The sequence below is a fragment of the Papio anubis genome, chromosome 4 (genome assembly GCF_008728515.1).
Source record: "Papio anubis isolate 15944 chromosome 4, Panubis1.0, whole genome shotgun sequence".
NCBI lineage: Eukaryota > Metazoa > Chordata > Mammalia > Primates > Cercopithecidae > Papio > Papio anubis.
Window position 1 is genome coordinate 66,620,280 of NC_044979.1, and position 14,267 is coordinate 66,634,546.

Here is a 14,267-nt window from a genome sequence, read left to right on the forward strand (position 1 = left end):
TATCCAATATACTATTGATATCCTGTGATATCATTCCAATATGTAATCAATATAAAAATTGAGATATTTTGCATTTTTTTGCACTAAGTCTTCAGAACAAGGTGTGCACACTCTACTTAAAATATTCCAATTCAGATTCACTACTGTTTAAATGCTCTACAGGCACATGTGGCTACTGACTACTATAATAGATACCTTGAAACCTTTTAATTTTTTTACCTGTTTATCCTTCTTTATTTTCCCCTCTTTCAAGAGAGAAAAAAAAAATCTTAAACAATGGTGTCATTCTGAATCCCCCAAGTGTTGTTTCCTACTTTTCAAGATAATCAAATCAAATAATATTTATCTTTAGCATTAAATGCAAAATCAGTTTATCACTGAGATGACAGGAAAATTCTAAAGTTAAACTACACCTGCATTGTGACAAGTTTGAAGTAAATGCCTTTCTCTTTCATGAGCTCATCATGATTTCCTTTCTCCACAATGACTCCATCATCGAAACCAGCGATGACGTCGGCATTACGAACCGTAGACAAACGATGAGCTACCACAATGGTGGTCCGACCTTTTCTGGCCTAAAGAGAGAGAAATTTGGTTTTTGAATACATTAACAATTACATGAAGAAACTTATCCATTCAACATATATTTACTGAACCAATGCTCTGGGCATTGTAAAACCATCAAATCTATATAAGATAGCCTCTGACTTCAATAAATGTATAGACAATTGATAATAGTTTAAAATGATGTTTTATTGTAATAAATAAAAACACAAATATACCAGACACATATTAATATTATGTAAGCCCCCAAATATTTTATTTAGCATAAATTTGCAGTAATAATCAGGGGCTTGGGCCTGGCACAGTAGCTCACACCTGTAATCCCAGCACTTTGGGAGGACGAGGCAGGCGCATCACAAGGTCAGGAGATCGAGACCATCCTGGCTAACACGGTGAAACCTCGTCTCTACTAAAAATACAGAAAATTAGCCAGGCGTGGTGGTGGGCTCCTGTAGTCCCAGCTACTTGGGAGGTGGAGCGTGTAGTGAGCCAAAATCGTGCCACTGCACTCCAGCCTGGGCAACAGAGCGAGACTCTGTCTCAAAAAAATATATAAAAATAAAAATAAAATAATCAGGGGCCTGTACAAACCAACAAATTCCTACAGCGCAGGCATTGGCCAATCAAAACAAATACAGGCCATTGTGCTGTACTGGTACACACCAGCTAGTAATCAGCCCTAGGAATCATAATATCCTATCCCCCATGACCCCCTGGATGAACAAGACAGACAATAAATGTGAGGCAATAAAGTCCAGACCTCAGTGTCACACTAACCTGAAATAAATTTATGAATTTATTTTATCCAATAAAATATTTTATCCAAGGAGCCTGTGTAAGGCTCAATTTATTCATATGTAAAATGGGGATAATAATACTCTTTACTTCTTAGAGTAGTTGTGATGACTAAATAAAATAATGCACATAAAGTACTCAACATTATGCCTTATCCACAGTAAGTGCTTAATAAGTGATACTTATTCCTAGGTAGAAGAATTATGGAAACATTGAAGAGTCATGTAAGTCTCTTTTTTTTTCACAAAGGAACAGAGCCAGATATCCAGGCCTTATCTAAGACTTCTCTAACCTTTGTAATTTTCCGAATGCTCATAATTTTTGTTACTCTATATTTCTCTCCAGTAACTAGCAATACAATTCTCAAAACCAACACACAACATTTTCAGGATCAATAGGATAAGTAGAAGTGAAAAACTTCAAAAAGAAAAAATACACAAGAGAAAAATTAGGTGGTAGAAACTAGAAAATACACAAGAAAATAGATCAATTCTTTGTATCTTTTTAAGAAAAAGGGGGTATGTGGAATTTCCTCTCAAAATTTACACCCTAAAGTATTTTAAAATATAACGTTTTAAAATTGTTTTTATTTATAATTTAATACACAATTTCACTATAGATTAATGAGGAAACACAGATAAGCAAACCAATAAGCAGTGGGTCACACCTGTAATTCTGGCACTTTGGGAGGCTAAGGCGGGAGGACTGCTTGAGCCCAGGAGTCTGAGATCAGTCTGGGCAAGATAGTGAGACCTTGTCTCTACAAATATATCAAAAAATAGCTGGTGGTTGGGCACGGTAGCTCACGTCTGTAATCCCAGCACTTTGGGAGGCCGAGGCAGGTGGATCACCTGAGGTCAGGAGTTCAAGACCAGCGTAGGCCACATGATGAAACCCTGTCTTTACTAAAAATACAAAAATTAGCCAGGTGTGGTGGTGCATGCCTGTAATCCCGGCTACTCAGGAGGCTGAGGCAGGAGAATCACTTGAACCCGGGAGGCAGAGGCTGCAGTGAGCCAAGACTGTCCCACTGCACTCCAGCCTGGGCGACAGAGCAAGACACCATCTCAAAAAAAAAAAAAAAGCTTGGCATGGTGGCACACACCTGTGGTCCCAGCTACTCGGGAGGCTGAGGTGGAAGGATCACTTGAGCCTGGGCAGCAGAGACTGCAGTGGCCATGATGGCGCCACTGCACTTCAGTCTGGTGACAGAGTGAGAGAAGAGAAGAGAAGAAAAATGAAAAGAAAAAGAAAAGAAAAACAGAAGGGAAGGGGAGGGGAGTAGGGGAGGGAAGGGAAGGTATGGAGAGGAAAGGAAAAGAAAGAAAAGAAGGAGGAAGAGAGGGAGCGACTGAGTGAGGGAGGGAGGGAGGGAAGGAAGGAAGGAAGGAAGGAAGGAAGGAAGGAAGGAAGGAAGGAAGGAGAAAGAAAAACACAGAGGTGAAACCACAGATTAAGCAAAATGAGCGGGGAGAAAGTAGCCACAATCCCATCTGCCTCTATTTTGGTCCACAGAATGTTTAGTAAGCTGCTTTTTTTCTTCCCTCAAAAATTTATTAAGCACGTTGACAGGATGTTTAAAGGAACATTCAAGGGTTGTTTTATTAGAGACAGGGAGAGTTGAAACAAATATGAGTTCATCTTTGAAATCTACTGTGACATCTCAACTTGGAACTCCTTTGGTTATAAGGTCTCATTCTCCACATTCTCGGTCCTCACAGAATTATCTCCATTACTATCACATGCTGGAGATCAAAAACACAGTGCCTGGCCCAGGGCAAACACTCAAATGCTATTTGATGAATGAGTCATATGGACTCCAGAATCGCAGGACAGTCAAATTCTGTTGATAGTCAATAACATGTCATGGCTTAGGTACGTTTTCAGTATCACAGGCTCTCTGCCCCTCTCCTGGAAATAAGAAGTTTCTTATTTCCCACAGAGTCTTCAAGTGGTATTCAACGTCTTGAAAATTATGTGTGAACCTTCAGGTTGTATTTTTCTCTTCCTGGCAATATTACAAACTCTCAAAACCTAAATAACAGGGTTATCCACATAGTCAAGTTTTGAAGATCACAATGAAGATGAATTTTCACTGGTATCTATATTTCTATTTTTTAATTTAAAAGATTAGCAAGTGTCTTTAGATGAAAATTTATTCATCATCACTTAAAATAAGATCAGAGAAATAAGTATAAATTGAACAATAAAACAAACAAATAGAAAAAGATTTCAAAGAGGCCTAATGCTTTTATTTTAATAGCTGAAGGAATCACCTAGAAGCTATCAGAAATTTCATTTTCTAAGACCAATATTAACAAGAATTAATAGTAGAATATTCTTACGCTTATAAATCAGGTTGGTTTGAACTAAGCCTCACTGACCTTATCCAGAGCCACCTGAACCACTGCTTCACTTTCTGTGTCCAAGGCTGACGTGGCCTCGTCCAGCAGGAGGATCTTGGGGTTGCGAACCAGGGCACGTGCAATGGCGATCCTCTGCTTCTGCCCACCACTCAGCTGGGCCCCTCTCTCTCCAACCAGGGTGTCAAATTTCTACCACAGAAAACCCAGGATTATTTAGCATAAGGACAAGCTATCTCGGCTCATATTTTAAATTGGTAAGGAATCCCATACACAACCCAAGTCTCACAGGTAATACAGGTCCAGTTCTTTAAATCTTATTTAGCACAATAACCAACCTCAGTTTTTAAAAATGTGTCTACGACCAGTTGATACTGCTAGAACTTTCAAATCTGAGGTAATCTTATTTTCCCTTCTTAGGATTTCTCTTCCTCCGATTTATAGTAGTTTCCTAATTTCCTATGTAGTAGGCCCGCATTTTATTTTTTGCACCTCTAGAAAGGCAAAGGGCAAGGACAACTTACATGAGGCAGTTTCATGATAAAGTCATAGGCATTGGCTTCCTTGACAGCTTTCTCAATCTCATCCATGGTGACATCTTCACGACCATAGCGAATGTTTTCAGCTATCGTGGTGGCAAACAATACAGGTTCCTGACTCACCACACCGATGATTTCCCGTAGAAACCTTACGTTTATGGTCCTAATATCCTGTCCATCAACACTGACCTGGAATAAAAAGTAAGTGTGACTTTGATACATTTGTAGTTGAAAGGGTAACATCAGAAAGATGTGCAATGTGACGGCTGATCACCGCAGGGTCTAGCTCAGCATGGGTCATCTCACCATGCCCTCTGTGGGGTCATAAAGCCTCTGCATCAGCTGGACCGTTGTGCTCTTCCCACAGCCGCTGTTTCCAACCAGGGCCACCGTCTGCCCGCTCTGCACCTTCAGGTTCAGGCCCTTCAAGATCTACCAGGACGAGTGGAAAAAAAAAAAAATCAAGGCAATTCACAGACACAGGGTATAGGAACTGACCGTTCAATACTAGGTTTAAATACACATGCACTTTTAAAAAAATAATCTCTACAAGAAAACATCAGAAACTTTTCATTCAATAGTTTAATTGTTGATTAATCATTTATCACTGTACCTTAACTTCTTTTCGAGATGGGTAACTGAAGTGAACATTTCTGAATTCCAAATTTCCCTTAATATTATCTGGTTTGTGCCCACTCTTCGAATAGCTGTCAATACTTGGCTTCTAAACAGAATCAAATTTTAAGAGATTACTAGGTTACAATAACTACTTTTAGTGATATTTTGTGGAAAGCTGGATAAAGTGACAAAGAAATTGACTCTTAACTGGACAATCTTTTAGACAGATGGATAAATGGCCAACTCAGACTTACATTATCAATTATCTTGAAGATTTCAAAAGCTGCTCCTCTTGCATTTGCAAATGCTTCAATGCTTGGAGATGCCTGTCCAACACTAAAAGCCCCAATTAATACAGAAAAGAATACCTGAGGAATGTGAAGAAAAAACATCAGGCTACTTAGATAGTGATAGCAATTTTTTTTTCATACTTCTTCTGTCTTCTTCTAACATAGGTAATTAAAATTTAAAATGGTGAGGCAACATATAAATATTAGGTGTTAAAAATATTTTAATAGTTTGAAACTAACAGTACATTTAATTCCTTTTTTTCATTTTTTTTTTTTTTAAGAGACAGGGTCTCACTGTGTCACCCAGGATGGAGTGCAGTGGTGCAATCAGAGCTCATTATAACCTCTACCTCCTGGGCTCAAGCAATCCTCCTGCCTCAGTCTCCCACATAGCTAGGACTACAAGCATGCATCATCAAATCTGATAAATTTTTTTTATTTTTTCTAGAGACAGGGTCTCGCTATGTGTCCCAGGCTGGTCTCCTGGCCTCAAGCAATCCTCTTGTCTCAGCCTCCAAAAGAGCTGGGATTACGGGCATGGGCCACCACGCCCAGCCAAGAGTAAATTTCAAATGTGTCACCTCAAAAAGTGTCAAGTGAGGTGATGGATATGTTAATTAGCTTGATCTGATCACTCCACATTTTGTGTGTATGTGTGTGTATATATAAACATCAAATTGTACTCCATAAGTGTAATGCAATTATGATTTGTCAATTAAAAAATAGCAAAACAATTTTTTCAAAAAAAATTTTAAGACAAGGTCTTGCTTTGTTGCCCAGCCTGGAGTGCAGTGGTGCAATCTTGGTTCACTGCAACTTCAACCTCTTGGGTTCAGACAACCTTCCCATCTCAGTCTCCGAAGTAGCTGGGACTATAGACAAGTGCTACCATACCTGGCTAATTAAAAAAAAAATTATAGAGATGAGATCTCACTATGTTGCCCACACTAAAAATATTTTAGAAGTTTAAATACTTTTCAATTTAGAATGCAGAATTAGTCTTACTTGCTCAATAAAATAATGATTTAAATTTTATAGGGCTAGAATATTATAATAGGATTTTTTTTTATTTCTTCAATGTCTAAGATTTTTTTTATTTAGATCATCAGCAAGGTAAAGTGGAAATAAACACTATTAGAGGAGTCAGAAGACCCAGTTCTGAATCCTAAATTGGTACTAACTAGTTACATGTTGTTAGGCCATTCTCTTAGAATCTTTGGCTTCAACTTCTTCATTTGCAAAAACAGGCAAGATTCTATCTGTTCCCCCTACCCAGCAATCATAGAGATGTTGTATCATGATAAAACAGGGTGTATGAACGTTTTTTGTTAATTATAAAGCACACACACCTAAGGCATTGATCCTTTATCAGGTTGTCTCTTTTTTCCAACAAGGCCGTGTTCTCTTTAGGCCTTGTTGTTTGTTTGTTTTGTGCAAATCAGTTTCTTATTGGTAAAGACTTACCTGTGTTTCTCTTCGGGGTTGATGAAAATTAATGTCATTATTCATTTTTTCTAAATCACATGGAATTATATTGCTCAATAATTTACACAGAAGGAACTTTGCTAAGTGATTCTATATTCATTATCTCAATTAGTCCTCAAAACAACACTGAAAGTTAGGGCTCATTCCTGTCATGTCATTTGGCAGAAGAGGTAGCAGAGGCTTGAAAAGTTTAGCTGGCCGCCCTAAATCATACAGCTAAAAAGTGACACAGCTGCCATTTGAATCAACTTGGTCCGATATCAAACCCCACACTCCCTATTCTGGATGCCTCCAGTTTGTGAGGTATATTTATACCCAGAGAACACTGGATTTAAACTGCTCATCTCAATCACAGTTAAATGGAAAACATCTGTTATGATAACCAAGGATCACCCACAGCATCACTACACTAAAAAAAAAAAAAAAAAAAAAAAAAAAAAAAAAAAAAAACTTTATGGGAAAAGCCATTCCTGACTGAGCAAAGTTGGATAAGGCAAATTTGAAAAAACTAAAGAAGCAATTATTGCATCCATATTACAAATGTGGCTCCTGAAAAAGGGAATTGTTTTAAGGGACTCTACAAAATATCATCTTTCACTATCTCAATCTATTTCTGCTTGGCCTATGAAAAAGGAACTAAGTGACTCTTCTAACAGTGTATTTTATTAGATCCAGATATGAATTGAGTTTGGTTTGCAAATTATCTCATTGTCTTTGAAATAAAAGAGGATAACATTAAATGGCAAGACTTCTGTGCTTGCACAAAGGTCTATAATGCAGAAAACTTCCAAGCAATCTTTTAGGAAGAGGAACAACTTCCATAATTTGTGAGGTGGATTAGCTGCCATTCGAAATAATTTGAAAAGAAGTCAAAATGTGTATTTTGCCATTTTGGGGAATAGTAAATCAGAAAATAAAAGTGAAGTGTTTAGCATCAAGTTTGGCACAAATAATCTCAACAAATAAAAGTTCATGCTATTGAGATTGCTAAGATTAATATTATTTAGGCTACAGGATAAATTGTGCAATATATCTGCAAAAACAAACAAGCAAAAAACTGGTTGTCGGATGCATCCAATTTTTTTCCACTTTTTAACCTAGTAGTGCATGTGTCTGTAGTATTCAATAGTTGTTCAAAATATGTTCTTCTAAAGTAAAGCCAACATTACTGGATTTCATTGGCATTTTATAATAATGGCTCATTTCTCAATATAAACCACTTACAGTGAGTACTTGTCCAATAGAATATTCCTTTGAGAGGACCAAGGTGGTCCCATACCAGAAGGCCAGAGCATAAGATGCATAGATAAGCAGGAAAGCAGCACCTATAGAAATATTGGCTGTAATAGCTTTCTTTATCCCAATTCTTTTAGCTTCTTCTAAATTTTTGTTGTACCTGGGAAAAAAACAAAAATGATCACATATACTCATACACTTTATGAAAACATGTCAATAATAGCACGATAGTTACAGAGTGGCTAGGATGTGCTCAGTTGTGGTGATATACATGCATTTTGTCCTGCTGCTCATACATTGACCCTATATAGTAGTACTGTTTTACTCTCTTTTTGCAGAAGAAGAAACTGAAATTTACAGAGATTAACTTATTTGTAGGGGAGTCTTCTAAAATTTCCTACTCTGGCTTTAGCAATAGCAAAATACGTGAAGCAATATTTAGCAAACTTCTAGAACTTATATTGTTTCGTACACAAAACAAAGTAGAAGCCATGGAAAAACCTATGTCTTCCCTTCAAAATCTGCATGCCTCTTTAATTAAGTAATAAAATGGAGAGATAATGTTAGAAAGTGCTTTAAAAAAAAAAAAAAAGGGACAGTCATTTAAATCTCTGAACATTAAGGAAGTTTGGAGACAGTTTGCTCTCTGTCCTGCCTTCCTCTAGGACTGTTGGAATGACCAACTGAGAGGTTACATGTGTGAGAGCATTTTGAGAATTCTGAATTGCCATGTAATACTTTTTACATTTAAAAAAGCTGTACAATTTATCTTATTTCTGTAGACATTTATTTTAAAAATCACTGACCTACAAAAATTATTTGGCTTACAGGTATATAAAAGCACGTAATTATTCATCAGCATTCCTTCTCTTCCTTCTCCTTTCTACATATTGACTACTTGTCCTTCCCTCTGTTAATGTTCCTAACACTTGTCATGCCATACCTGCCTGCTGCTGAACTAATAGGCTCTGACCTGGTGGCTTGGGCCATCCAGGGCTTCTGGCTAACTCAATGACTGAGAAAAATTAAATTCTTAGCATATCTATAGCCCTGAACCCATTCATAGCAAAAGGCCTACCCTACATTAACCAAAGCTGGAGAGCACCCATTAATACTTCTTAGAGCAAATATAGGAAATCATACAAAAGGAGCAAAAACGAGCAAATGAAAAACATCGAAAAACAATGTTGGAATCACTGACAGATTTTATTTCTCCAGTTCTAATGACCTAAAGGTTATTCCCAACTGATAATTCAAATATTTTTTAAAGCCTCAGAGAGTGGTCAATTTTTGACGTTAAAGCTAAAGAAGATGATGTCTGTAACTCGACCTTCATTTGAAAGGAACAGAGAAGACTACTCTGTTTAAGAAGATAGCTGTGGAGATAAGCTAATGGAACCCAGAGTTAAAGGAAAATAGGAAATTTTGCAAATATAGAACGAAGGTAAAAGGATTAGTGAAACAGGACAGATTGACTTAAATCTGTCTGTATTTTCTTAATTACAACTCCCTGCAGAACCTAGAGCATTAACTTGGATAGAGAGGGAGCTAATAATTGTTGAAATTAAGGAACTTACTTCCATATAAAAGTCATACTTTAAGGTGTTTGATCCATAAAATTCACAACTATATAAATATTATACAGTATTATATTAATTTCCTTTAGAGAACTTGTTCCATTAGTATGTACAGCAGAGTTCAAGCACTGTCCAGATATGAACATGCATTATTTCTTGCTTTCATGACTACTTTAACTAGGTACATTACAGAGTTACAAAAGTATGCCAAGTGAAATTTACATCACTACTGTGTTCACTAAAGATGAAATTTAAACAGAACTTCATAGTGACAACATATCAACACATCGTTAGTTTCTACCCCCCAAAATGTAAATCCTCAACTTGCCAGTTATCATCTGAACAGAAAAATTATTTTTGAGAAACATTTCAATGATTTGTATACACACATGCACACACACATAACACACAGACATATACATATCTCTCACTTTATGAGTTGATCTGAGGTGAATGCTACCACTCGGCACAACTTACATAAGAGTACATTTAAGGAAATTTAATACATATGTACTACACTGTTATCTCCTTTATTTCAGTTCTCGCTTACCGAGACTAATGTAGAAACCAGTCTGACGTTGTCCTATGCAGCCAGAGGAAACATTTGCACAGAAGCACAAGGAGGAAAATCATTTACACATCAGAAAGGAGAAATAAAGGAAAGAAGGGGGTAAAGGGAAACGAGACATAAACAATACTCCTTTTCCATAAGCTGTTTGTTGTTTTTCAATACAAATGCCATATATAAAACCAGATATTAAAATAATCCATTCATCAAAAGCTTTAGTACAGAAATGATCATGAAAGTAGGAGTGACTAAAAGAGACTACAGTTATATAACAAAACCATTGGTATGTAGGAAATATGACTCATCTTAAATATTATAAAAATATTTATCAATAATGCAAGTAACTACTTATGAGAGTAAGGAACAATTTTGATTAAGCAAACAGAAATGAATACTAATAGATAAATATATTTTCAAGACACATAAAAGAGAGAAAAATATTTTTAAATGAAAAAGAACAAAACTATTCTATACAATTGAATGGAATTTATTTTAACTTCTGGTTAAATTTCCATTCAAAGAGAGCCAGCTTCCCTCCTGCACTGATAATTTGAAGAGAAAGCCAGATTAACACCTCGATTACTTTATGTAGAAGCAGAGAAGGGAAGGAGAACAGGAATGAAAACTGATTATGTTTGGTCTAAGAAGAGTCATCAATTCTACTTCCAAATTATATCCCAAATCTAGGTACCCGTCACCCGTCTCCTGCCTCTGATCCAGATCAGGGAGATGCTCTGGTCTGGACCACTCTGCCAGCCTCCCCACTGGTCTCCCTGATTCTACTCTTTGACTCTCACATCCATTCATGAGACCCATTACAGGCAAAGAAACAATCTGAAAACATAATGTGGATAGTCATTCCTCTATTTAACACCCTCAACCACTCCCTTGTGCCATTGGAATACAATCCTAACTCTTCATTATGGCCCACCATCCCCACATTCTGGCCCCTGCCCACCCCAATCTCCCCTCACTCAACTAAGCTTCAGTCATGCAAGCCTTATGATGTTTCCTAGAACATACTAAAGTCTTGGCCACCCCAGGAAATTTGGAAGACTCTTCTTCCAACCCATCCCATCTCTCTCCCCACCATGGCATGCTTTTTCTCATCCCTCAGGTCCCAGCTGAGATGTAACTTCCTCAGAGATGCCTGCCCCAACTACCATATTTAAAGTTAACTTGCCCTCCCCGTCATCATCATTACTCACTTTGATTCTTTCAGATCACATTTTTAAATCAATATTTTAAATTTTATATTTATTCCTCCTTTCTCTATTCCTTCCATTTTTATCCATCTTACTATTTTGACTGATCACACAATATCCTCTGTTTCTGATTCACAGCTGAAAACCTAGAGCCCTAGCTTTGTTTAGACCTTTATAGAATAAAAAGGAAAAGAAAAGGAAAACCTAGAACCTAGCACAGTGCCTGGCATGTTGTAGGTGCTGAAGCAATTTGTCTAATAAATAAACATTTAAGAAATGGCCAACCTGGCAAGGACATCAGGCCATCAGTTTGTAATCTTATGTCAGTCAGGTCTGAGTATGAATTCACACTACCAGTGTGGTCCAAAAACAGCTAGACACAGAATTTAATGTAAGGTGGTCTCAGGTTAGCAGTGCCCTTGGTGAATCACAGAAGCAAACACAAATCCTGCCTGAAAGAATTGGACTTCAACCCAGATCCATAGCAAATGTAAGATGGCACTGACTGGTAGGTTTATTTCAACGTCAGAGATGACGGATTCATTCTGAATGGATGAAATACTGTATATTTTCTAATTGTTCATTCCTGATTTACAGGAATGCCATTTATTCTGAATAATGATAGGTACCCAGAGATCTTATTGTATTTTGTTAGCTTATAAAACCTACTGGAATTTCTGTGTAGACAATCTTATCATCTGTGAATAATGACAGTTTGCTTCCTGTTTTCCAATCCTTATTGCTTTTCTTTTTTTGTTTTCTTTTTTTCATTCTTACTCTTATTTGTTCTATTGGTCTTATTATCTAGTACTAGTACAACAGTACATAGAAATGATACTATCAAACACACTTGCCTCATTTTTTTTTTATTTTTTTAATTGACAGACAAAATTGTAAGTATTTATTTCATTCATTATTTTAAGTGTTAAAATGTTTTTAATGTTTCACCACTAAATGTTTCCTGTGGGTCTCTAATAATTAAGAAGGTTGTTTCTTATTCCTAGTTTTATGAGTTTTTGTCATGAATCATATACAATTAATGCTTTTCCCCTTATATCAAAACAAAGGTTTTTCTTTTAATCTATTAATATGGTTAATTATATTAACAGATTTCCTAAAGTTAAAACCATCTTTGCAATCGTAGGACAAAGCCAGCATGTTCAGGATGTTTTCAATTTGGTATTTTTCACATGGATTTATTTAGCTAGTAATTTATTTATTTATAATTTCTGCATCTATGTTTTAGGTGAAACTGTTTTTTCAGTTAGAAAAACATTTAGTTTTCCTTTCTCATATTATACCTGCCTGGTTGTAGTATCAAAGTTACACTAGCCCCATAAAATGAACTCACAACTTTTTTTCCATTTTCTACAACAATTTATGTAAGATAGGGTTATCTCTTTCTTGAAGTTGTGGTAGAACTTTCCTACAAAATTATCCAGACTTGTGGTTTCTACTTGCGGGAGAGAAGTAGTGGAAAATGGAGACTTTTAACTTTGAATTCAATTCTTTTAATGATTATGGGTTTACTCAGATTTTCTTCTTCTTACATGAGGATTTTAACCTACATTTTTCTAGCATATTGTCTATATCATGAGGGTTTTAAAATTTATTGGTATAAAGCTGTAATTTAAAAATAGATTTTTAAATCTGTTACAAGTTTTCCCTATTCATTCTTTTTTTGTTCCTGATTAAACATATAAGATAGTTATTTATAAGTCTTTTTAAAGAATTAGTTTATGGATTTGTCAATCTTCTACTCTTTTGCCTTTATTTTCTATTAAATTAATTTTTGCTCTTACCCTTATTATTTCCTTCTAATATTTTATTGTTCTCTCTCTAACTTCTTGATTTAGATGTTTAGTTCTTTAATTTTCAATAATTTTGTATTTCTTCTACCAGATACTCTGGTATGACTGGATTAGGATTCATTTTTAATGTGAAACCCTCAGCTTTGGAGAGAGATTGTTTCCTAGTCCACAGAGCAGTATAAATTCAGACCCCAATTGCAGATAGCAGCCAGGCCTGAGAATCTAACTTCTATAGGGAGATGTTTTCCCCCAGCTGAGAACCAGGAAGAAGCTGTTAAGTTTTGTCTGTCTTCCAACGCTGCTGGGCTGTTGGGCATATTATTTTTCTGGTCCACCTTTTATCTGAGGAAAACTGGAAAAAATTCCAAACTCGAAACTTCATTATGTCTCTGCTCAAATAGCAGCTAATCAAAAAATATTTTTCTGAATCACTTATCTAAATAGTATCCTCATGATTCTCTTATTTTATTTCCCCAAATAATATTTACCCCAACTGGTGTATTAACTATTTGATTATTTGTGGTTGTTTGTAACCTTACCCACCCCCATTAGAATTTAAGCTCCATGAGAGCCGGGGCTTTATTTCATTGAACATTTGCTCAGTCATTAAGCAGGACCCCTCATTTTATTAGCCAGACATATTATAATCAAAAGCAAAGACTTTAGCAAAAATCAAAATGGAACATAGATACTGCTTTCCTTTGAACTATGGCACTTAACCATTATAAATTATTCTGAGAGGACATATCTTTATATGTGTGAATATACCATATGAACAAGAGTACTCCAAACACATATGCACAGTTAAAAAAAATTATGCAGTGAATACTCATGTAAGTACACCTGAGATCAAGAAACAGAACACTGCCAGAACCACAGAATCCCCTACTGTGTGTTTGCCTCTCCTCACACAACTTCTCATCTTCCCCAGAGCTAACCACTATTCTGATTTCTGAAAATTCCCTCGGTTTTCTTTATGGCTGTACCACACAATGTATAACCTCCTTAACCAATAGTTTACTTTTTCATACTTTCAAATATATATATATTCATAAGATTGAAATGTTATAGCATCAGAATATTATAATTTATATTCAATTTTAAATAAAATCTGTTGCTGCTTAGAAATCAGTAATCTGATTTATATTATAAATTTCAATAAATTACCATCTATGCTCTCAGAAATCTAATAAAAGGGAAGAGTTGCAAGCATAAT

The 14,267-nt window shown here is 36.0% G+C and overlaps 1 protein-coding gene across 4 annotated transcripts in view; it reads right to left on the minus strand.

The window, feature by feature from the left end:
• Positions 1–14,267, minus strand: part of ABCB1 (ATP binding cassette subfamily B member 1) — a 107,831-nt gene that overhangs the window by 41,123 nt on the left and 52,441 nt on the right. For all 4 annotated transcript variants that reach the window (XM_021935309.2, XM_021935307.2, XM_009203505.4 and 1 more), the window contains 7 exons: positions 7,879–8,050; positions 5,134–5,247; positions 4,875–4,985; positions 4,568–4,693; positions 4,247–4,450; positions 3,744–3,914; positions 414–575 (listed from right to left, as the gene is read on the minus strand). In XM_021935309.2, the coding sequence (XP_021791001.2) occupies positions 414–575; positions 3,744–3,914; positions 4,247–4,450; positions 4,568–4,693; positions 4,875–4,985; positions 5,134–5,247; positions 7,879–8,050 (1,060 nt within the window). The remainder of the gene's footprint in view (positions 1–413; positions 576–3,743; positions 3,915–4,246; positions 4,451–4,567; positions 4,694–4,874; positions 4,986–5,133; positions 5,248–7,878; positions 8,051–14,267) is intronic.